General features: G+C 43.2%; 1 protein-coding gene across 1 annotated transcript in view; it reads left to right on the top strand.

The window, feature by feature from the left end:
* lrp5 (low density lipoprotein receptor-related protein 5) overlaps positions 1-23,111 on the top strand; it is a 234,334-nt gene that overhangs the window by 43,041 nt on the left and 168,182 nt on the right. The window contains exon 2 of the mRNA XM_072466531.1: positions 10,241-10,634. Coding sequence (XP_072322632.1) covers positions 10,241-10,634 — 394 coding nt within the window. The remainder of the gene's footprint in view (positions 1-10,240; positions 10,635-23,111) is intronic.

Here is a 23,111-nt window from a genome sequence, read left to right as displayed (position 1 = left end):
TCTTAGTCTGTTTGATTTCTTGGTTTGCATCAGGAGTTTACTGCGTCCAAAATGCCTCAAAGCGTGAAACTCTGAAATTTTTCTTCCAAAAGCCACTTTCTGATCGCTATCCTCAACCAGTTGTTTAATTGGCAGCATTATTTCCCAACCTGTAGAGTCATGAACAGGCTCTGGAAATTCTGTTTTAGATAGCAGTGAGTTATTGTCCAGCTTTGACCCAAAAATAGATCATCTGATCAGATGCTGTGGGTCTCGTAACATTTTTAGATCATATGCATGGTAATATGTCATGTTATGCTAAGGTTGCACCTGAAGAGTTGATTGAATCATATAATTAAATATCCAGTTACAAAACTGAATGACTTCTGCAACTCTTAAACACTTGCAATCGAACAGCCACAATGCTGCTCGCCGTTCTTGGTAGGTTATGTCTTATTCTTTCATTGGTTCAGAAGGTTCTCGGAGAGCAAAATTTCAGACAATACATAGGACGGAATTCTCCTACCACCTGGATTCTCTATTCCCGATGGCAGCGCGCCCCCGCCCGTGGCTTTCCCGGCGCATGGAGTGGCTTCGATGGGAAATCCCATTGACAAGTGGCGGGAAGGTAGAATCCTGCCACCAGCGGGAAAAACGTCCCCGAGAAACATGCGGTTGGGGGAATGGAGAATCCCTCCCACATAAGGAGAGTGAACTGTGACATTGTCCATTTAGTGGAACACTCTGCTATCTTCAGCAAATGGTTTCAGCTGCAAAATGTAAAAAGCACTTTACCTCGAGATTAATCATCATCTTTAACCAACTATCCAGTGAATAAAAATGTATATTATATAAACCCAGATTAGAGATCTTGGTCATGGATTTTACTTCCTTCTGGTAGAAACCCCTCAACCTATTTGTTCACAGGTAAATTGAATATTGTGATACCCATTTTATGTCAGAATAATGATTGGCAGGGATTCTGAGTCTTTGGAAACATGAAATGTTCTTGATCAAAATAAGGTATACGTTACCGCTATGCTGGAAACCTAATTCTCGTCCAGTTAGGTCTAACTTTTAATAATGTCAATTAAAAAAATAAATAAATAATGGAACCCAAATTTTAAATCAGACTGTTGTGGCTGCTGAAATCTTTCTGCCTCCTTTTTAACCTAACTTGGCAGATGGGAAATCCTTGGTATCAGGTGAAGGGCCTGCTTAACACCCTGCCCAATTATGACTTTAGTGGGGAGTAAAATAAGGAGGGGTGTAAAACCATCATTGCATCCGTACTTATCCATTTCCCCATGGTCAGACCTAATCTAACTAGCCCACTTAGTTGCAGAACTGTCTTAAAGCAATTTACATAGAGAATGAAAAAGACCATTTAGCCTATTTTAGTTCACACTGAAAGATTTTACAGTCTCCTGCTTCACACTGCTCATCGCACATCTGAACACACAAAAATAGGTGCGGGAGTAGGCCATTCAGCCCCTCAAGCCTGCTCTGCCATTTGATAAGATCGCGGCTGATCTGATTATGGCATCCACTCAATTTTCCTGTCTACCTCCTATAATCTTTGACTTCGTTGTCAATCAAGAATTAACTTAATTCAGCCTTAAAAATATTGCCTCCACTGTTCTCTGGGGAAGAGAATTCCACAGTTAGCACTGCTGCCTCACTGTGCCAGGGACCCGGGTTCAATTCCAGCCTTAGGCGATTGAGTGGAGTTTGCACATCCTCTCCGCGTCTGCGTGGGTTTCCTCCAGGTGGTCCATTTTCCTCCCACAGTCCAAAGATGTGCAGGTTAGGTGAATTGGCCATGCTAAATTGCCCCTTGGTACCCAAGGTGTGCAGATTAGGTGGGGTTACAGGGATAGGGTGCGGGAGTAGCCCTAATTGGGTCCCCTTTCAGAGGGTCGGTGCAGACCCGATGGGCAAAATGACCTCCTTCTGCACTGTCTGTATTCTATTTTTAAAAAAAAAAAACCTCTTGAGAATAAATTTCTCCTCTCTGTTGTAAATGGGAGACCCCTTATTTTTAAACTGTGTCCCCTAGTTTAATCTCTCCCATAAGGGGAAACATTCTCTCAGAATGCACTGTGTCAGTTCCCCTTGGGATCTCATATGTTTCAATAATACCCTCTCTCATTCTTCTGAACTCCAATGGATACAGGTCCAATCTGAGCAATCTTTCCTCGTAAGATAACCCCTTCATCCCAGGAATTAGTTGAGTGAATCTTTTCTGAACTTATAAGTAAGGAGACCAAAATGTTAGAATTTTCCAGATGCAGTCTCACTAAGGCTTGTACAATTGTAGCAACACTTGCCTATTTTCATACTCTATTCCCCTTGTAACAAACACCAACATTTCATTTACCTTCTGAATACTTGTTGTACCTACAGACTAACATTTTGTGGTTTGCGTACCAGGACACTCACCTCCTTCGCCTTAGAATCTGCAATCTCTTTGCATTTAAATAATACACTGCTTCTCTATTCTTTCTGGCAAGGTGGACAAGTTCACAATTTCCCATGTTATACTCCATCTGCCAAATTATTTCTGAAAGCATTTCAGATTTTGCTTCCAATTTATAGACACATCCTGACATCAACTCAGCATTTGTCCATTATTAATTAGCTAGCACCTGTGCCTCTGCCTTGGTTTAATTTTAAGTGGCGATAGGGATTTACTATTTAGTGCTGAGTAACCTCTCTTCATCTCCATTCAGGGCTGAAAAGCCCAGGCTGCTCAAGTTTTTTTCTTCTAATTAATACGGCTCAGTCTTGATTCCCTTTTCTGAAATATTTCGGTGGCCTGAATGTCTCCATCTTTAGGGGAGGCGATGACACAGTGGCATTGTCACTGGACTAGTAATCCAGAAAACCCAGGTTAATGCCCCGGGGACCTGGGTTGGAATCCCACCAAGGCAGATGGTGAAATTTGAATTCAATACAAATCTGGAATTACAAGTCTTAATGGTGACCAATGAAACCATTGTCGATTGGAAATCTGCCACCCGTACCTGGTCTGGCTTACATGTGACTCCAGACCCACAGCAATGTGTTTGACTCTCAACTGCCCTCTGAAATGGCTGAGCATACCACTCATTTCAAAGGCAATTAGGAATGGGAATATAAGGAATGAAAACAAAATCTGCATTGGCGACTGGAACAAGATGCTGCAACAGAAGTTGTGGTCTAATTGGAGCATAATATAGTTTCAACGTGACCTCTTTTGACAATTTTACATTCCTGGTTTGGAACCTTTTAAAATTTCATCCAGGGCTATTTAAGTACTGAGTAACTGGAGTAGCCCATTTTCTACCATTTAGCGAGATCATGGCTGCTCTTTGACCTCACTCCATCATGGCTGCTCTTTGACCTCACTCCATCCACCTGCCTTTGTGCCATTAACCCTTGGTCATCAGAAATTTACCAATCGCAGATTTAAAATACGATTAGCCCAGCATCAACTGCTGCTTTCAGACGCATATAGAAATACTCCTGTACCTCATTCCTGACTGGCATGGTGTTAATCTTTTGAAATATTCACCCTCTATCTACCCTATCCGGCCCTCTTAAAAATACCCAACGCACCACCCCTTAACTGTCTTAAATTCCAGAATGTGCACACAAGTTTGAGTCATAGATCATCAAATAGATCATAGAATTTACAATGCAGAAGGAGGCCATTCAGCCCATCGAATCTACACCGGCCCTTGGAAAGAGCACCCTACTTAAGCCCCCACCTCCACCCTATACCTGTAACCCAGTTACCCCACCGAATCTTTTTTTGGACACTAAGGGCAATTTAGCATGGCCAATCCACCTAACCCGCACATCTTTGGACTGTAGGAGGAAACCGGAGCACCCGGAGGAAACCCACGCAGACAATGGGAGAATGTGCAGACTCCACACAGACAGTGACCCAAGCCAGGAATCGAACCTGGGACCTTGGAGCTGTGAAACAACTGTGCTAACCACTATGCTACCGTGCTGCCCCTCACCTCTTCTCATGGAGTCCAGGTATCATTTTGGTATACCTATACTGTAATCCATCCACGTTCAATATAACCTTCCTAAAGTGGTTTGCCCAGAACTGCTCACAGTACTCCAGCTGTGATCTAACTAGGGTTTTGTATAGCTACAGCATGAGTTCTAATGTTTCATACAATAATCCTCCAGATATAAAGGCAAGCATTCCTTCAGCCTTTTTGATCCATGTTTGTATCTGTCCATGAAACTTTAATGTTCTGTATACTTAGTATACAAAGACTCTGACCGTCATTGCTGTTGTTTTTCATCATTTGAAAATAGTCTGATCTGTGTATTTTCGATCAAAGTGGATAACTCCAAACTTGCCTTATTGAAATCCGTTTGCCACAGTTTTTCCCATTCACTTAGGGTGATTCAACTAAAAGTGAACAATGTCCCATAGCGATCGTGTTTAGCCGCATGTTCCCGGCGCTCGCAGCGCCGAGAAACACATGGCTATAAAACGCCACCCGTGATAGATAAGGGGACTAAGCGCAGAACGTTTAATTCAAAGTTAGTTTCCTTATGGTGTTCGGCATGTTGCCCTCTTCCCCTACTGTAAACGCTGATGCACAGTCATTATTCCAACATGCCCATTTCCTTATTTTAAATTATAATATCACAGTTGTCAGTTTTCAAGGCCCCCCCATTTTGAAATCCATTCCATGTTTCTTTTCATTGTCCCCTTTTGTAGCTCTAGCCATCTGCTTCATCACCTGTTGCTGTTCCTTGTAACTTCCCTTTCACCAAGATCTATGATATTTTTGTCTGCTTTTATTTTTATTTTTATGTTATCACCCACCTCTCCAGTCGTTGATGGCTACTTTTATTTGGCAAGAAGAGCTCTTGCCCTTCAGTGCTTGTCCTGTATCATGGTGAATTACTTTTTAAACATCTCCCGCTGCCTCTTTGCTCATTTACCCAGTTTACTGTGGGCGGTCTCTGTCCCTTCCTGTTGTAGTCATCCTTCCAAAATGTAGAATCATAGCCTCTTTCCCCCCCTGCAAAATTGTCCCAAAATCGACTAAGCCAGCATCAAAAGTCGAAAAATTAAAATGCAAATTACGTGCATCATAAATTGAGTTTCTGTGATCTCTTGGCTGGTTTAGGAAAGGCCTCATTGGAAGCAAGCCCAGCCCATAAAATGTGCCTGAGCCCAGATCAAATTAATCACCATGACAACTTGCAGCTAATTGCAAACCTTTGGAAAGGCTCTTAAAATTAACCTTTTTTTGATACGGGGCATTATTAGGCACCTTTTCGAAAACTGTTCGATGTTAAAAATATTTAATTTTCTCAAGCTGAGTATTGTACAACGATTAAACTTTAAATGGTTTGTGTACAGATTGCTGAAATCACTTCCAGGTATTAAAAATCGGGTTACCCACCCACGATGGACGATACTCTGATTAAAAATGCTTATTTTATGGCATAACCCAATTTTCAGCTTTATAAATAAAACTGCACAAGGTTGCCACTTCTGAATATATAATAGAACATATTTCAAGGCAAACTTTACCAAAAGAAAACATTCTCAAACACTGCCCGATTGTAAAGGTTCCTGATCCAGAATGTATGAACAATAATACAGCAAGACTTGAGGACTAACCATTTAGTGGGATTTTCCATGTCCAGCCTCATGGAAGATAGATACATTTTGTTGAAGCTGTTTTTCGAAAATAAATCTCCCATGGTGTAACGAGGAGCTCTTGAACTGAGGAATAACTTTAAAGTTGTAGCTACGTGTGGGTACTCGCCCTCTTTTAATGTTCCCTTTCTTCTTGCCTGCATCCGGTCTCTATTCTCTCCCCACCCCCCATTCAGTTTTATAGTAACTAATTTTGCTCCAAGGAGATGTTTCTCTTTTAACTAAGATTCTCCCCATCTTTCTGCCAACTTTATTTCTCCTGTTTCAGTACAGCAACAGATGGGGTGATAGGGTGGCACAGTGATTAGCACTATTGCCTCCCAACGCCATGGACCCTGTTCAGTTCCGGCCTCGGGTGACTGTCTCTGTGGAGTCTGCATTTTCTCTCCATGTCTGTGTGGGTTTCCTCCACAGTCCAAAGATGTGCAGGTTAGGTGGATTGGCCATGATAATTTAAAAAAATAAAAAAAAATTGCCCCTTGGGTCAGGTGGGGTTGAAAATGGGCCGAGGTCTAGTGCTCTTTCAGAGGGTCGGCGCAGACTCGATGGGCCAAATGGCTCCTGCATCATAGGGATTCAATGGTTCTTCTTTGGTTCTGTGGCAAGAAGCTACTAAGACCTATGTAGTTGGTATGAATTGCCATGCTAATACAGGTTTGTTTGTAATCCCTGTATGTTTACAGGTATCTGTTCTGGGATAAATTTGTAATGGTAAGCTCCTGATAAAAGCATTTATTCTGTGGTTTGTGAACAAGTAATGCTGAATTAGAATTCTGGAGATAGCTCAAAGATTTATTTAAAGCTGCTATTAGAACTTTGCAAGAATAATTTATGACCAGCCATTACCCAGGCTATTGTACCAGGATTTTCAGGCCAGTGGTTACCACTAATTGTCTGGAAAACTATGGAAAGGATCCAGTATCTTGTTGCCCATAGTGTAAATGACAGTGGAGCGAAGTGACCCAGCATTGGTAAAACTGAAGCACCATGTGGAATAAGAGAGCCATTTTAAAAATATGCATTTCACCCCTGTTTATTTTCAAATATGTGGGGCGACTCACCTGATGAAGGAGCGATGCTCTGAAAACTAGTGCTTCCAAATAGACCTGTTGGACTTTAACCTGGTGTTGTAAAATTTCTTATTGTGCTCACCCCAGTCCAACGCTGGCATCTCCACATCATATTTTCAAATGGACAGGATGCTACAATTTGTTTTGTTCCCCCTTTTCCTGAAACTTCCGACGCCACGCACTGAGATAGAATTTCATGGATCCCCCTCTCGTACTTTATCCAAATAACCATTATTCAGGTGGGATTTGATTGCAAGTGAGGGCAAGCTACTCGGTTGTGCCCAATCCTGTTGTTGGCCTGGACCATTCATGTGTATTTCCAACAGGAGCTGTTGGAATGTAATCTGAGGCCAACACCCAGGCCAGTTTTGCCCTTCCCTAGCATAGGGGAGCTACTAGTTATAGTGACAGTGTTCCAATTCAGATCGGGGCTCAAACCATGAACCTCCCTGCTTTTTATGGCTCGTGAGAGCGTAAGAAATTTGAACAGGAGTAGATCATCCGGTTCCCCTGAACCTGTCTGCCATTCGCTAAGATCATGGCTGACCTTCAACCTCAATGCTACTTTCCCTTCGGATCTCCACATCCCATAGTTCCCTTGAAGTCGCAAAATCTATTAATCTGAGCTTGAATATACTCGGTGACTAAGCATCCGTGACTCACTGGGGTGACTCACTCACTTGGGTCCTTGGCATCCTTGGTCTCCCAACATAATTTTGTTCCTGCCCGCCAGCTCTGACATCTCTGCTTTCTTCAAAGAAAACCAAAGTCATCCCGAACATGACCCCAGTCAAAATTACCCCTTTATCTTGGCCATCAGAAGTGTAATTATGCTCCATACTCCGTCACAATGGAGAGTTAGAAATGTGATTCTTAACACAGCCTAGCTAAAGCTAGACAGGAAACCTGCCCATGAATAAAACAAAGTTGACTGGGCTGTTGGATTTGCATCTTGGGTAATTTATACCAGCAATCACTTTCCTCCTTTTGTAGGAACTGGAATAATATGTGCAAAAACGATCAAATCCCCATCCTTAATTGCCCTTGAGACGATGATGGTGAGCTGCCTATTTGACCTACTACGGTACACCCGTAGTGCTGTTAGGGCTTATTCAAGTTTAGAATAGCAGTTTGATGCAAATCTGGCTTGCTGGGCCGTATCGGAAGACGGCTGAGAGTCAACTACATTTCTGTGATTCTGAAGTTGCATGTTGGCCAGGCCGGTGACATTATTCCGGTGACATTATTCCGGTGACATTATTCCGGTGACATTATTCCGGTGACATTATTCCGGTGACATTATTCCGGTGACATTACCACTGTGCCACTTTTCTATACTTTCTGATGTTTGTGTGATCTTGCTGTGTTGGCTGTCACGTTTATCTAAAATTCAGAAATACAGCACCCGTACATTGTTGTCTAGAACGTACTGCTAAATTCCTGAAAATGTGAAATTCTTCTTTGTCTTTGGCTTTTTTTTCAGTCTTTCTTTCACCAGGTTTTCCTTTTTTAAAAATAGATTTAGAGTACTCAGTTATTTTTTTTTTACCAATTAAGGGGCAATTTAGCGTGGCCAGTTCACATCTTTGGGTTGTGAGAGTGAGACCCACGCAGACACGTGGAGAATGTGCAAACTCCACACAGACAGTGACCCAGGGCCGGGATTGAACCCGGGTCCTCAGTGCTGTTGGCAGCAGTGCTAACCACTGCACCAACGTGCTGCCCAGGATTTTCCTTTTTTGATGCTCAATGTATTGCTACTTGTAAGCAGCACATTTTTGTACAAGGTGAGTAGGAATCCTCCTGCCAGACACATGCCAATCTTGAGATGGATTGGCGCACCAATTTACTGATCAGGCTGCTGTGATCTTGCCCTTAGCTGGAAACATGGAAGGAAAATTTTGGCACCAGAGGATGGTTACTGAAAGACGATTGCTCTTTTCCATTCTTTCAATATAGCAAATCACACTGGTGTATGCTAAATTGTAGAAAAGACTTGTGATGAACTCTTAAATGATAATTACACTTCAGGATAAGTCCATGAAGAAATCTTGATAAATGCCTGACGCCACAATAAATCAACCCCCTTCTGAAATAATCCAAGACGTTAGATGTGGAAATGCATCCGTATTATATTTGAAAGCACTTTATTTGGGCAAAAATGTAACGGAACAAATATTTTATGAATTAGGAAATAGATGTTTGCTGATCTGAGCTGTGATGCGGAGACTAATGATGGGCAAAATATTGCAAACTAGTTGCTGGTTTTTGTTCCATTGCCAAATTCTTGTGCATGTCCAAAGTACTGCTCAAGTATTTTTCAAATGTGGTAATGGGTAGGAATAGGATAAAGGCATGAAGATGCACCATACATAGTCTTATTTACTAGATTGGTCCCTGGGATCAGAGGCAAAGGTGCAGACCAAGGCAGGCCAGCAGCACGGTTCAATTCCCGTATCAGCCTCCCCAAACAGGCGCCAGAATGTGACGACTAGGGGCTTTTCACAGTAACTTCATTTGAAGCATTGGGGCTAGTTTAGCACAGTGGGCTAAATAGCTGGCTTGTAAAGCAGACCAAGGCCAGCAGCACGGGTTCAATTCCTGTACCAGCCTCCCCGAACAGGCGCCGGAATGTGGCGACTAGGGACTTTTCACAGTAACTTCATTTGAAGCCTACTTGTGACAATAAGCGATTTTCATTTCATTTTTCATTTCAAAGTAAATTGGGCTTCTACACTGGAGTTCAGAGCAATAAGTGGTGATCTCATTGAAACATACAAGATCCCAAATGGGGTTTGATAGAGTTGACACTGAGAGGTTGGTTCCCCAGGCTGGAGAACGAGGAACAAGGGGGCACAGTCTCCTAATTGGCCCTTTATCCTTTAGGACGGTGTTGAGGAGACATGTCTTCATTCATTCACTCAACGGGTTGTAAATCTATATAATCTTCCATACCAGAAGGTTGTAGATGCTCCATTGTTGAATATATTTAAGGCTGAGATTGACAGATATTTGGTGTTTCAGGAAAAGGAGGGACATGGGGAGCAGACAGAAAAATTAAACTGAGGTTAAAGATCAGAAGGATTAGCCAATGTCGTGTTGAACGATGGAGCAGGATCAAAGGGTTGTACTGCTCCCGCTCCTGTCTACTCCTGCTCCAACTTCCTATCTTCTGATGTCTCGTAGTCAATTTGGGATGTGTAAAGGTGTAGCAACTTCTTATGTTGTAGGATGTGAGCATGTTTTGATGTCACTTGAAGATTGTGGTGGGGGTGGGATGGAAGGGAGTGAGTGGTGAATGCAGGCAAGTTGCAACACCAGCTAGGAAAGAAAGTTAGAGGCTGGGTTACCGTACATCATTCTTCTTTGCTGCTGGGCAGAAAATGATTGCAATCTTATGTTTGGCATTAAAAGGATCGAGGGGGAGAAACTGTCAAGATGTGGTGGTAAAATTAAAAAATATAAAAAGCTGATAACTAACTGTAATTTTCGTGTTTCTCCATAGCATTGCCTCAGCTACTTTTTGCTAATAGGCGGGACGTCAGATTGGTAGATGCAGAAACGGTGAGACCTGAATCTACTGTGGTGGTCAGTGGTCTGGAGGATGCAGCTGCCGTTGACTTTTTGTACTCTGAAGGGGCGATTTATTGGACTGACGTGAGTGAAGAAGCCATTAAACAAACATATGTGAACCTAACTGGGAATGTGCAGAAAGTGATCATCTCTGGTCTCGTTTCACCGGATGGATTAGCTTGTGACTGGTTAGGCAAGAAGCTTTATTGGACAGACTCTGAAACAAATCGGATAGAGGTTGCCAATCTCGATGGAGTTTCTCGAAAGGTCCTTTTCTGGCAGGATCTCGATCAACCAAGAGCTATTGCACTTGATCCACAGCATGGGTAAGTGTTTCATTTTTGTCTTGCTTTTTAACTTCTGAGAGTTGAATGGTTCATGATTTTTGAATGGTGGCACGAAAATTCAAGTTTGATACATATTTCTCCGGTACGACAACCTTCTCAAAGGAATTATTTCCCTTCTGTGCAACTGAACCGATGTTTAGACTTAATCAAAAATACTATGTCATGCACTCGTGTGGACAAGACCAACCTTCAACAAAGGCTAAATTGAAGGTAATGTGGAAATAAAGGACCGTATTGTTATTTCCCCCTCCCATTTAGAAGTCTGTTTCTCTTTGACTGACCTCCACATACCACTGGAATAGCCCATCAGGAATGTCTTTATTTTCAGTATGATTCCACTGTGGCCACCTGGGATTTAATTTCAGTTTATTTTTCTACAAGCCAAATTTTGTAAGACGAGAAGATGATTAAGAAAATGATCATTCATGTGGGACGTCACAGATTCGACAGCCCCCTTTTCGGAGACTTGGTGCTTTGTCGGGATCATGTATACTTTTCCCGACGTAAATAAATGAGCTATGCTCTGGTAATGTTGTCAGCTGGGTTGTAGCAAACTCTCTTTGCAACTTGTGAATAGAGGATGTGGAATGCATTTCATTATCGGTCTGTTAACACGGTGGAGTTTGAGGAGGCAGTATTTACCTGTGGAACCATAGGTCACCACAAAGGAATACTTTCAAAATACGAAGGGAAAACATTGGAAAAAGGTTTTTAAATGGTTGCTTTTCCCAGCCTTTAAAAAAAAAAATTGTATGAAGTGATGTTCAGGACCCTGGTCTCTTAAGTAATCGATAATAATGCAATCCTGACTAAGGAGAGAATAGAAGAACATATGGAAACAAAAAAGAATAATAATGACTAGTTGGCACAGGTTTCAAAAGCGGACATCTTGCTGGATCAACCTTACTAATTTTGTTTGCGAAGAAAACAGTGAGGTAGCGCAGTACATGTAATTTATCAGGACTTTCAAAAGGGCTTCAATAAGGTCCCCCATTTAGGTCAAAGAATGTGGAGTCAGAGGACAATATTCAGAATGGATTGCTAGCTGGCTTCAAGACACAAAGCAGAGAGTGGGAGTACAGGGTAGTTATTCAGTGTGACGGAAGGTGGGAAGTGGTGTCCTACAATGAATAGAGCTGAGACCACTGCTGTTCACTATTTACATTGACAATTTGGACTTTAATATCAAAACCACAATTTCTTGATTTGCAGTTGACACTAACCCACGGGTGGTGGTCAAGACAGGGAAGGACTGCAACAAATTACAGAATCGATAACTGTTTGACAAATGAAGTTCAACACAGATAAATATGAGGTAGTACATTTTGGAGGAAGAATAGGGAGGACACTTATTACTTGGAAGGTACAGGCCTAGGTGGAATGTAGGAAAAAAAAAGGATCTTGGAATTGTAAGGCTCCTTCCTGTTCCTGTTCGCTCCGGTTTGTTTTGTTATTTTCCCCTTTTATTTTTGCCGTTGCATTTTTGATCTATGGAAGATTTGTGGACATGTGACTTTAAGGCAGCCTGTGAAACAAAAGATCCAGAAGGCTGTTATTTTAGGCTGCCTGACATCAGCGATGACTCCGTTTGATTGATTTGGCTGTTGGCCAATGAATGGGCTCAAAGGTCCATGTTCTGCCTGGTAACTGTGGGGTCATTGGTATGATCCCACTGGAATATTTCCCGCTGGATATTCAAGGTGTGAGATTTTGGTTTCAGTTTGTTGCTCCGAGGAAGGACTGCTGTCCTCTCGCCTCTCCATATTTCTCCAGGAAGCCTGGATGAATCTATGTACAGGTGAACCATTGCAGGCTGTGCAAGCAAGGGAGATCCGCCCAACTCTCTCTGCTGAAAAGGCTGATGTAAACAGACCAATGTTCTCTCCAGAAAAGGAAATAAACCATAAATTGAAAATAGAGTTTGAAAGATGTGAGTAATACATTTCTAGACTACAGAGAAGATCATTACAGGCTGAAAACAAAGGACTTTAATCAGTCAGCATGCTGCGAGGAAAGTGTACTCAAGAACCACCATTGGAAGCAAAGACTCCTTTATCGTTTGACCACATCCTTATTGTTTTCGCCATCCCCTCTACAGCACGGTAGCACGGTTTGATTCCCGGCTTGGATCACTGTCGGTGTGGAGTCTGCACGTTCTCCCCGTGTCCGCGTGGGTTTCCTCCGGGTGCTCTGGTTTCCTCCCACAGTCCAAAGATGTGCAGGTTAGGTGATTTGGCCATACTAAATTGCCCTTAGTGTCCAAAAAGGTTGGGTGTACTGTAATTATTGGGCAGCCAAGGACCAAAGGTGTTGGAATTTTTAAGTAAGAAATATTGGTTAATTCACTTGTGTTGTGACTCCAGGCTGGAATTGACCATGCACTTGCCCAGGTGGCTTAACAGAATGGAAATACATCAATCACTAAAGGTTGCGCCACAGGTGAGCAAGCTTATACCGAAAGCAAAGCAAGCATCTGGGTATATTTCTAGAGGGATAACATTCTTGTGCTAAGTTTGTATTGAACCTTAATTCAACAACAGTGCGTGTAGTTCTGGTCATATTTTAAAAAGAATATAGAGGCACCGATGAAGGTGCAGAGAAGGTTCACAACGATATACCACTGCAGACCATGTTGTGTAGATACCACACCCGCAGTGCTGTTTGGAAGGGGATTCCAGGTTTTTGACCCAGTGACTGTAAAGGAACAAAGATGTTCCTCCAAATTAGGACAGTGTGTGTTTGGAGGAGAACTTGCACCTGCTACCCTTTACCTTCTAGGTGGTAAACGTCACTGGTCTGGAGGTGCTGTAGAAGGAGGCTTGACGCATTGCTGCAGTGCATCCGGTTACTCTGTTAGAATAAGATGAGGAAAGACAGCAGACGCTCGTTTGGAACACAAATGCTAGCACGGGCTGGTTGGGCTGAATGGCCTGTTTCTGTGCTGTACATCGCTTGCTTTATGAAATGAAAAATGAAAATCGCTTATTGTCACAAGTAGGCTTCAAATGAAGTTACTGTGAAAAGCCCCGAGTCGCCACATTCCGGTGCCTGTTCGGGGAGGCTGTTACGGGAATTGAACCGTGCTGCTGGCCTGCCTCGGTCTGCTTTCAAAGCCAGCGATTTAGCCCTGTGCTAAACAGCCCCTTTATCCAAGGAAGTGTAACCGTATGTTTAGAATGGCGGCAGTACTATTACTAATCAAAAACTCCTTGTGGCAGGAATGAAAAATCTGACAAAGTATTGGACTTTCCGGTACTGGTACCACAATGAAGCTAATTTAAGGAAAGGTTTGGTGTTAGGCCTAGGACGTCCAGGGTATTGGGCAGAACAATAGCTTAAAAAACACATACATTTGGATCATGCAAGGAATGTAAAGTCTGATCTTTTCCCCCACCCCAACTCAGTCCTTTCCAGCTTTACATGAGGCCAGAGACGGGTTGGAACTTTAAATAGGTTTGAAGCCTCATTGCCATTCAGGTTTTCGACGTGAACTCTGGCCGATCTAGTTAGTATCGAGAAGTCCATTTGATCTTGACGATTGGAAGGGACATCCCAGCTGAACCTGATTAACTATATCTGATATATGTGTCAGTGTGAGTGTCAGGTCTTCCATTTTGGATTTGAACCGTCTTAACTCTCTCATCTGGCATTTGTTACAGAACCACAATGATCTCCATTTTAAAAAAAAATGTAGTAATCATATATTAAGAAAGCTAATTCTGCCATTATAGGTTAAGTATTTTCGCAATTTATGCAGTTTGTGCTGTGGGGGCTGCATTTGATGAATTAAAGCTCAAGAGATGGCAATATCTGTAGTTAGCACACAAAGTTGTCACTTTGTGCAAAAAGCAGTCATTTAAAATATATCAAGTGGATAAAGTAGAGGAACAAATTTAATGTGACATAATCTTCATAAAGATCTATTTAAATCCCAGATGTAACCTTGGCATTCAGGACTAGGAAGTACTTTAACCCTGTCAATCTCTTGAACATTCTGCAAGGTTTTGTGGGAGAATTTGTATCACATAATGCAATGATGATGTAGAAAAGCATGGTAGATAATATTGACTGTCAATTATCACACCGGTAGGGGTGTTTATGGGTTGTAACCTGTTTTGATACACGTTTGTAATAAAATACATTTAAAGAATAAAATATCACATCGTTGTCTTATTCTTTGCTGCATCCAAGCTTTTAGAATTTTTAAGGAAAACCTTCAGGGAAATTAAGGAGAATTGCATCTTATCCTCCCAATTAATTTACAGAATGGACGACTTAAGGCAGTGAATATGGGTTCAACTGAAGCATTAATGTTTTTAACTTTCGATTGCTTTGAACAAGTCTTGGTAATTAGGGGGAGGTCGAAGGAACTGTTGAGTTAACCAGGTATAGTTAACAAGAATAACAGTACTGGCAGTTGTGGAGTGAATGGTTCAGCAGCTTCCAGAGTAGGGACATAGCTAGATGTGGAAACCTGGAATCTACACCTGGAGTTACTGTGCTGCTCTGCAGGTTGTGCTTTAACAATATCTCGTGGATGGATTTCAATGGTGAGACTATGTAAAAGCTTGACGATGTGGCATTTGCACACTAATTATCCACTAAAAATGACCGAAAAAGCTAGTGCTGGTGCCTTCATGTATAAGGAAATATTTATTGGCATGATCAGTCATAATTAATTCACTGCTGCTGGGTCAATTCTGCAACACCTTCCCTAACAGTAGTGTGGATATACTTACACCACATGAAGTGCAGCAGTTCAAGAAGAGAGCTCACCACCACCTTCTCGAAGGCAATTAGAGATGGGAAATAAATGCTGACATAGCCAGTGATGCCCACACCCCATGAAAGAATTTTTAAAAAACTCTTCCTAATTTCTTTGTTCATCTTGTCAAGGCATAACCCTTGTCCCCTAAAAGCCATCCACAATGTTTGGGAGGGGAAAATAATAGCTGTGACATTCTGGACTGTATTTTCCCTTTTAAGTAGAAAAGTAAAGAACTGAGCATGTTTCTGGCTGGAATAATGCAGATGTAAACACTAAATAAATGGTTCACTTTAATGTATCTCAATATTAATAATTAAAATATGCAAAACATTGAAGATAATGTTTGACTCGACTTGCCTCAAGTTATTAAAACTTTGAGCAGGTTTCCCTGTGAGTTTCAGGACCCCACCATCATGGTCAAATGTGGGTCAGAGGCCCGCACTGTGTGAGGGAATAGCTGTGATTTTCCTTGAGTTGGCCAATTAATTATCAAAGGGTGGCCTTGCCGTTGTTGGGCAAGAGTCTTGAAGTTGAGGGCCTAGAGGAGCCCCTGAAGCTTGGGCGCAGCATCAGATTACACTTCCAGCTGAGTGTGTGAGAGAGAGGGTGTGTTGCCATTTCAAATAAAGTGTGAATTTAAATATGCCATTGTTGGCGGGGGGGGGGGGGGGGGGGGCTCTTCCATGGGGCAACCTGCAACTGCATCTTAAGACAGGCAGGCCGGGAGGAGTTGCAATATGTTTGTCTGGGATGCACCTCCCCTACGTCTGGCGGCAGAAGACTGCCTCCTGGCAGCTGTACTGGCCCTCAAAGCCTCCGGGGAGCTCGCATCTACTTGAAAATTCCAGGCCACCTCCAACAATAAATCTCAACGGGCTTTTAACAAAATCAATTTAAATGTCACAAGTGCATTTTGGGTATGAAGACATGATTCTAGTTTGATTTTCATTGGTGTTGTGTTAGATCAAGTGGATAGTGTTTGGCCCATTCTTTCCACCCAGGGAACATGCTTGGTTCATTAAAACTTTATAATGGCATGGAATGGACTTTTGGCATGTAATGTAATTTATGTTTCAAATGTGCTAATTTATAATGAGATAGTGCTGTTAAAGCACATCAAAAAGAGATAATGGCAAATCAATCTAAACACACTTTGGGCCAGTTCAATGAAGGCCTAACTCCTCCTTCTAACAGGATGCTTTGTACCTTTTGACCCTAAAGGAGACAGGACGTGACCTCCGGATCCGTAAAATTCTTTGAATGTCATCCAATTGAATGTTAAATCTTCTGAGGTAGTTTTTTGTGAATAGCATCTGCAGCAAGATCATAGAATTTACAGTGCCATTCGGCCCATCGAGTCTGCACCGGCTCTTGGAAAGAGCACCCTACCCAAGGTCAACACCTCCACCCTATCCCCACAACCCAGTAACCCCACCCAACACTAAGGGCAATTTTGGACACAAAGGGCAATTTATCATGGCCAGTCCTCCTAACCTGCACATCTTTGGACTGTGCTTGAAGACAGCTGTAAAGTGGATAGCCCTACCAATACAAAAGCAGTCTCCACCCATGGTACCACTGTTATTTTATCTGCCTGGTGTTGTGATGATCATCTGGGTTATTTTAAATTAATTTATGACAGCACATGTTGTAAATCAGCTTGTTGATTTTACTCTATTTGCTGGTATCCGGGAACCTAGGTTAATGTCCTGATGCAAAATCTTCAATTCTGAAATAAAGTTCGATTGCTTGAGATATGTTAGTGTATTAGTTTTCTTATTGCATTGCAAATGATCTTGGAATATTTACATTGCCCAACAATTTTCCTTCTGTCATTTGAATAGTTTCCAATTAGGGCAGCATGGTGGAAAATTGGTTAGCACTGCTGCCTCACAGCTCCAGGGACCAGGTTTCAATCCCGGCCTCGGGTGACTGTATGGAGTTTGCACTTCTTCCCAGTGACTGCGTGGGTTTCCTCCGGGTGCTCTGATTTCCTCCCACAGTCCAAAGATGAGCAGCATTGGTGGATTGGCCATGCTAAATTGCCCCTTAGTGCCCAAAGGTTAGGTGGGGTTACTGCGTTGTGGGGATAGGTTAAAGGTGTGGGCTTAAGTTGGGTGCTCTTTCCAAGGGCTGGTGCAGACTCGATGGGCTGAATGGCCTCTTGCACTGTAAATTCAATGTATGATTCTATGTTCAGAACTTTGCTGAATCTACAATGCATTACAATTGTGGCTTATGGTGCACACTTTCTGTAAATATTGTCCTTCTGACGTGTCAGTCTTCAGTGCTGCGGGACTATTTTAATAATAATATCTATAAACGTTGTTCCTAGCCCATGTTCATCCATCACACCTTGTGTGTGGATTACTTGGAGTGTACTTTGCATTGTTTCCTGACTGGCACAAATTCTATATTCATAAAGCTGTAATGGAACACTGGTATGGAATTCATAGAAGTCGAATGGAACGGGTAATGAATTCATACAACTGAATTGGAACATGGGTAGGAAATTCTAGAACTGAAATGGGACACGGGTGGGAAATTCTAGAACCGAAATGGAACGAGGGCAGGGAATTCTAGAACTGAAATGGAACACGGGTAGGAAATTCTGGAACTGTAATGGAACACGGGCAGGAAATTCATAAAACTAGTGGAACAGGGGTAGGGAATTCATAGAGCTGTAATGGAACAAGGTTGGGAAATTGATAGAGCTGTAATGGAACACGGATAGGAAATTCTAGACCTGAAATGGAACACTGATAGGAAATTTATAAAACTGACAGACTACAACAAGCTTCTCAAAGCCCTGGAGGAGTGCCAGCAGCAATGCTTTCACAAGATATTCAAAACCTAATGGCAAGAAAGGTTGTCCAACAGCAATGTCTTCTCCCAAAGCAACATGCGCAGCATTGAGGTGTGAGTGATTCATAACCAACTCCATTGGGTAGGACATGTCACCAGGCTCCTGCAGCAACTGCTCTACTTTGAACTTAGTCATGGCAGGGGGACTCCCAGGAGGACAGTGGAAATATTTTACTAATGTACTTAAAGCATCCCTGAAGTGGTCAAACAGCTCTGCTGACTGATGGGGGCCCCTACTGGCTTGTAACTGACCAAAATGGAGAAGGTTCATTCAGGAACACACTGAAAACATAAGGAGACCTCATCAAGAACACGCAGAGGCAAAGTCAAGGCATCACAGTGTGCGCGCAGACCTCCAAAAAAACTAATCTACTTGACCTTTCAGGCACCACGTTTTAAATCTGCAGATTGAGCATTAGACTCATCAGCCACCTCGGAACCCATTGAACCGGAGAGGAAATAAGTCATCCCCAAACCCAAGGGACTGCCTAAGAAGAAGGATACGAGTAGAACTATATCCTCATCTGATTTAATAATTGCCTCTGAATGTCAAAAGTAGAAAAATGTTTCACCCTCAGCAATGATTTCCCTCACCTTGACCTCAATCCATGTCCTTGGAAAAGTAACTATGTTGGACAATGCATGGCAAAGATGCATTTGTCATTGCTCACTAGTAATAGAATTTTTCTGGAGATGGAGGTTCTTCAGTAGCCTGGCCAATGTTTGTCCCTCAACCCACATCACTAAAACAAATTATCTGATCATTATCTTATTGCTGTTTAAGGAACCTCATAGGCAAATTGGCAGCTGCATTTTCCTACATTGCAATATTGGCTACACTTCAAAAGTATTTTATTGGCTGTGAAATGATTTGGGACTTCTTGCAGTCATGCAAGACGCTATGCAAGTATGAGTTCTTTTTTCTCCTTTCTTAAGAATTTCTCCAGTGTATGCTTTTTGTCATGAAAGCTGTAGGATTGTCATAATTATAATTGAGTTGGCTCAGGCACTATCCGTGCGGCTTAATATTGGAAAGTCCCTAATGCAAAAAAACAACGACATAAATCTTGAGGCAGTCTGCCCAGGAGGCGATACGGGGTAGGATTCAGATTTGCTAAAAGTTATGTCACAATCATTATCTTTGAGAATATTTTAAATGCTCCATTTAGTCTTCCTTTTGGAAGCCTCCTGAATGAGACCTGCAAGAGGAAGATTATCCCTTTAAAGTTCGGCGTGCAACATACTCATTCCGGCAATAAATACAACTTAATTTCTTGTTCATTGTTCGATTTGCCTGTTTATGAATTAAAGCTAAATTAAATCAATTATTGTATTATTTTTTTAAAAAGCTTTAAAAAAAATTTAAAAATTGAGTTGTGTTTCTGGATTAGCATTCAGAGGACTCGTTGCAGGTATGCTATCTCGAGCAATTCTGGAAAGCTTTTTCTTCATGGAATCGTAGAATATTGTAGGACATTTTTGTTCAAGTATGCACTGGTGTTTTGCTGCACATTAGCCAGAAAATCTAACCTCCCTTTTCTGCTGACTCTCTCTATACCATTAAAACATTTTCTCTGATCGTTTCTGGATTTTCCTGTAGCAATATTTTGTGATGGAGAATTCCAAAGTATTTCACACATGGGGAAGTGAAGACAGTTGTTTGTTTTTTTTGCTGCACTGTTTTCATCCAAATTCCATGGCCTTCTACACTAAAATCTTTTGTGTAAACCATGATTAGAAGCTAGTATTTTAGTTAGGCTGTTAAGGGGTTTTGTCATTATGGTGAACCTTAATGAAAATTGGGAGGAGGTTGTAGATGGCAGGAATTGTTTCAATGATTGATGTGTAACTTTCTCATCTTCTTTGTCTTTAGAAGTGAGAAGGGGTGGAGGGGCATGGTCGTGTGTGTGTGTGTGTGTGTGTGTGATTTTAAAGTGATGAGATGTTTAACTTGTTCTGACGGTATTGATGATATCATTCATCCTCTTTCTGCATTGCATGGCCGACGTCATTTGTGCAGCATTGGCACTGACCATGACTGCCACCACTCCCAGTCGGCGTGGTGAGATTGCTGGACATCCTGTGGCCTGAGTGAGGGTAGAGGACAACATGGCAAAAGACATTCCAGTGATGGATCACTGAACTCTTCTTGGCTTTCAGGGCCGTGCCTTCACTCAAGCAGCCTTGGACTGCAAACATTGTAAACTGTGTGCTTGGCTTCAGTTTAGATATGGAGCCGAGAGCAAGGAAACAATCGGGTAATGGTATGGTGGGCGATTTGGAGGACGTCTGCCAGCAAAATATTGTGTTTCCTTTGGCTGCATTATTAATGACATGGGTAGCGGACTATACGGCACAAATAATAATAATGATCGCTTATTGTCACAAGTAGGCTTCAACGAATTAACTGTGAAAAGCCCCTAGTCGTCACATTCCGGCGCCTATTCGGGGAGGCTGGAACGGGAATTGAACCCGCGCTGCTGGTCTTGTTCTGCATTACAAGCCAGCTGTCTTACCATTGTGGCCGGCGGGAAAAATATCTTTTTCACGCCCGATACTGCACTTGGGGCAATTCTGCCCCATGTCCATTTTTAAAAAAAAATATATATATATTTTCTTAAAGTTTTCAAACACAATTTTTCCCCCTTACAAATCAACAGAAACGGTAACACAATAACTAATAGATAACATTGTTTAAATAAAATAGTGAACTAACAAAGTAACAAGAAATGGTGCTCCCACCCCAACTAGAACAAAAACAAGTTTGCCCCCCCCCTCCCCCTCCCCCTATCTGGGCTGCTGCTGCTGCTGGCTATCTATTTTCCCCTAACGTTCCGCTAGATAGTCAAGGAACGGTTGCCACCGCCTGGAGAACCCCTGAGCCGATCCTCTCAGCACAAACTTAATCCGTTCCAGTTTTATGAACCCTGCCATATCGTTTATCCAGGCCTCCACGCCGGGGGGGGGGGGTTCGCTTCCTTCCACATGAGTAAAATCCTTCGCCGGGCTACCAGGGATGCAAAGGCCACAATATCGGCCTCTTTCGCCTCCTGCCCTCCCGGCTCATCCGCTACCCCAAATATAGCTAAGCCCCAGCCTGGCTTGACCCGGACCTTCACCACCTTCGAGTTCACTCTTGCTACTCCCCTCCAATACTCCTCCAGTGCTGGACACGACCAAAACATATGTGTGTGGTTCGCCCGGCTTCCCCCGCACCTCCCGCCCACTCCGAAGAACCTGCTCAACCTCGCTCCCGTTATGTGTGCTCTATGTAGCACCTTAAATTGGATCAGGCTAAGCCTGGCACACGAGGAAGAGGAATTTACCCTACTTAGGGCATCAGCCCACAAGCCCCCCTCAATCTCCTCCCCGAGCTCTTCTTCCCGTTTTCCTTTCAGCTCTTCTACCAGCTCCTCCCCCCCCCCTTCTCTCATCTCCCGGTATATTTCGGACACTTTGCCCTCCCTGACCCACACCCCCAAAAGCACTCTATCCTGGATCCCCTGTGTCGGGAGCAGCGGAAATTCCCTCACCTGTTGTCTCGTGAATGCCCTTACCTGCATATACCTAAAGATATTCCCCGGAGGCAGCTCATACTTTTCCTCGAGCGCTCGCAAACGTCCCATCTATAAATAAGTCTCCCACTCTTCTAATTCCTGCCCGGTGCCAGCTCTGGAACCCTCCGTCCAACCTTCCTGGGGCAAACCTATGGTTGTTCCAGATTGGGGACCACACTGAGGCTCCTAACACACCCTTCTGTCGCCTCCATTGCCCCCAGATACTTAATGTTGCCGCCACCACTGGGTTCGTGGTAACCTTTTCGGGGAGAGCGGTAGCGGCGCCGTCACCAGCGCTTTCAAGCTCGTTCCTTTACAGGACGCCATCTCCAACCTCTTCCACGCCTCCCCCTCTCCCTCTATCATCCACTTGCGGATCATCGCCACATTGGCGGCCCAGTAATAGTCACCTAGATTCTGCAACGCCAGTCCCCCTCTGTCCCTGCTACGTTGCAGGAACCCCCTCCTTACCCTCGGGGCCTTCCCTGCCCACACGCAGCTCATAATGCTCCTATCTATTTTCTTAAAAAAGGCCTTGGTGATCAGGACGGGGAGACATTGAAACACAAATAGAAACCTCGGGAGGACCATCATCTTAATCGCCTGCACTCTGCCCGCCAGTGACAGCGGCAGCATATCCCAGTTTTTGAAATCCTCTTCCATCTGCTCCACCAGCCCAGTCAGATTGAGTTTGTGTAAAGTTCCCCAGCTCCTGGCTCTCTGAATCCCCAAATATCGGAAGTTTCTTTCCGCCCTCCTTAGCGGCAGGCCATCTATCCCTCTACTCTGGTCCCCAGGGTGTATTACGAAAAGCTCACTCTTTCCCATGTTAAGCCTATATCCCGAAAAGTCTCCAAACTCCCTCAATATCTGCATAACCTCTGTCATCCCCCCCCCCCCCCCCCCCACTGGATCGGACACATACAGCAGTAGGTCATCTGCGTAGAGTGACACTTGGTGTTCCTCTCCCCCTCTAACCACCCCCCTCCATTTCCTAGAGTCTCTCAGCGCTATGGCCGGTGGTTCAATTGCCAACACGAACAGTAATGGGGACAGAGGGCACCCCTGCCTTGTTCCCCTATGTAACCGAAAATACTCCGATCTTTGCTGATTTGTGACTACACTTGCCACTGGGGCCCCATAGAGGAGTTTAACCCAGCTGACAAACCCCTCCCCGAACCCAAACCTCCTCAGCACCTCCCATAAGTACTCCCACACTACCCTATTAAATGCCTTCTCTGCATCCATTGCTGCCACTATCTCTGC

Source organism: Scyliorhinus torazame, chromosome 10, assembly GCF_047496885.1.
Source record: "Scyliorhinus torazame isolate Kashiwa2021f chromosome 10, sScyTor2.1, whole genome shotgun sequence".
NCBI lineage: Eukaryota > Metazoa > Chordata > Chondrichthyes > Carcharhiniformes > Scyliorhinidae > Scyliorhinus > Scyliorhinus torazame.
The sequence above is the reverse complement of the archived record's forward strand: the minus strand, read 5'-3'. Positions and strand labels throughout refer to the sequence as shown.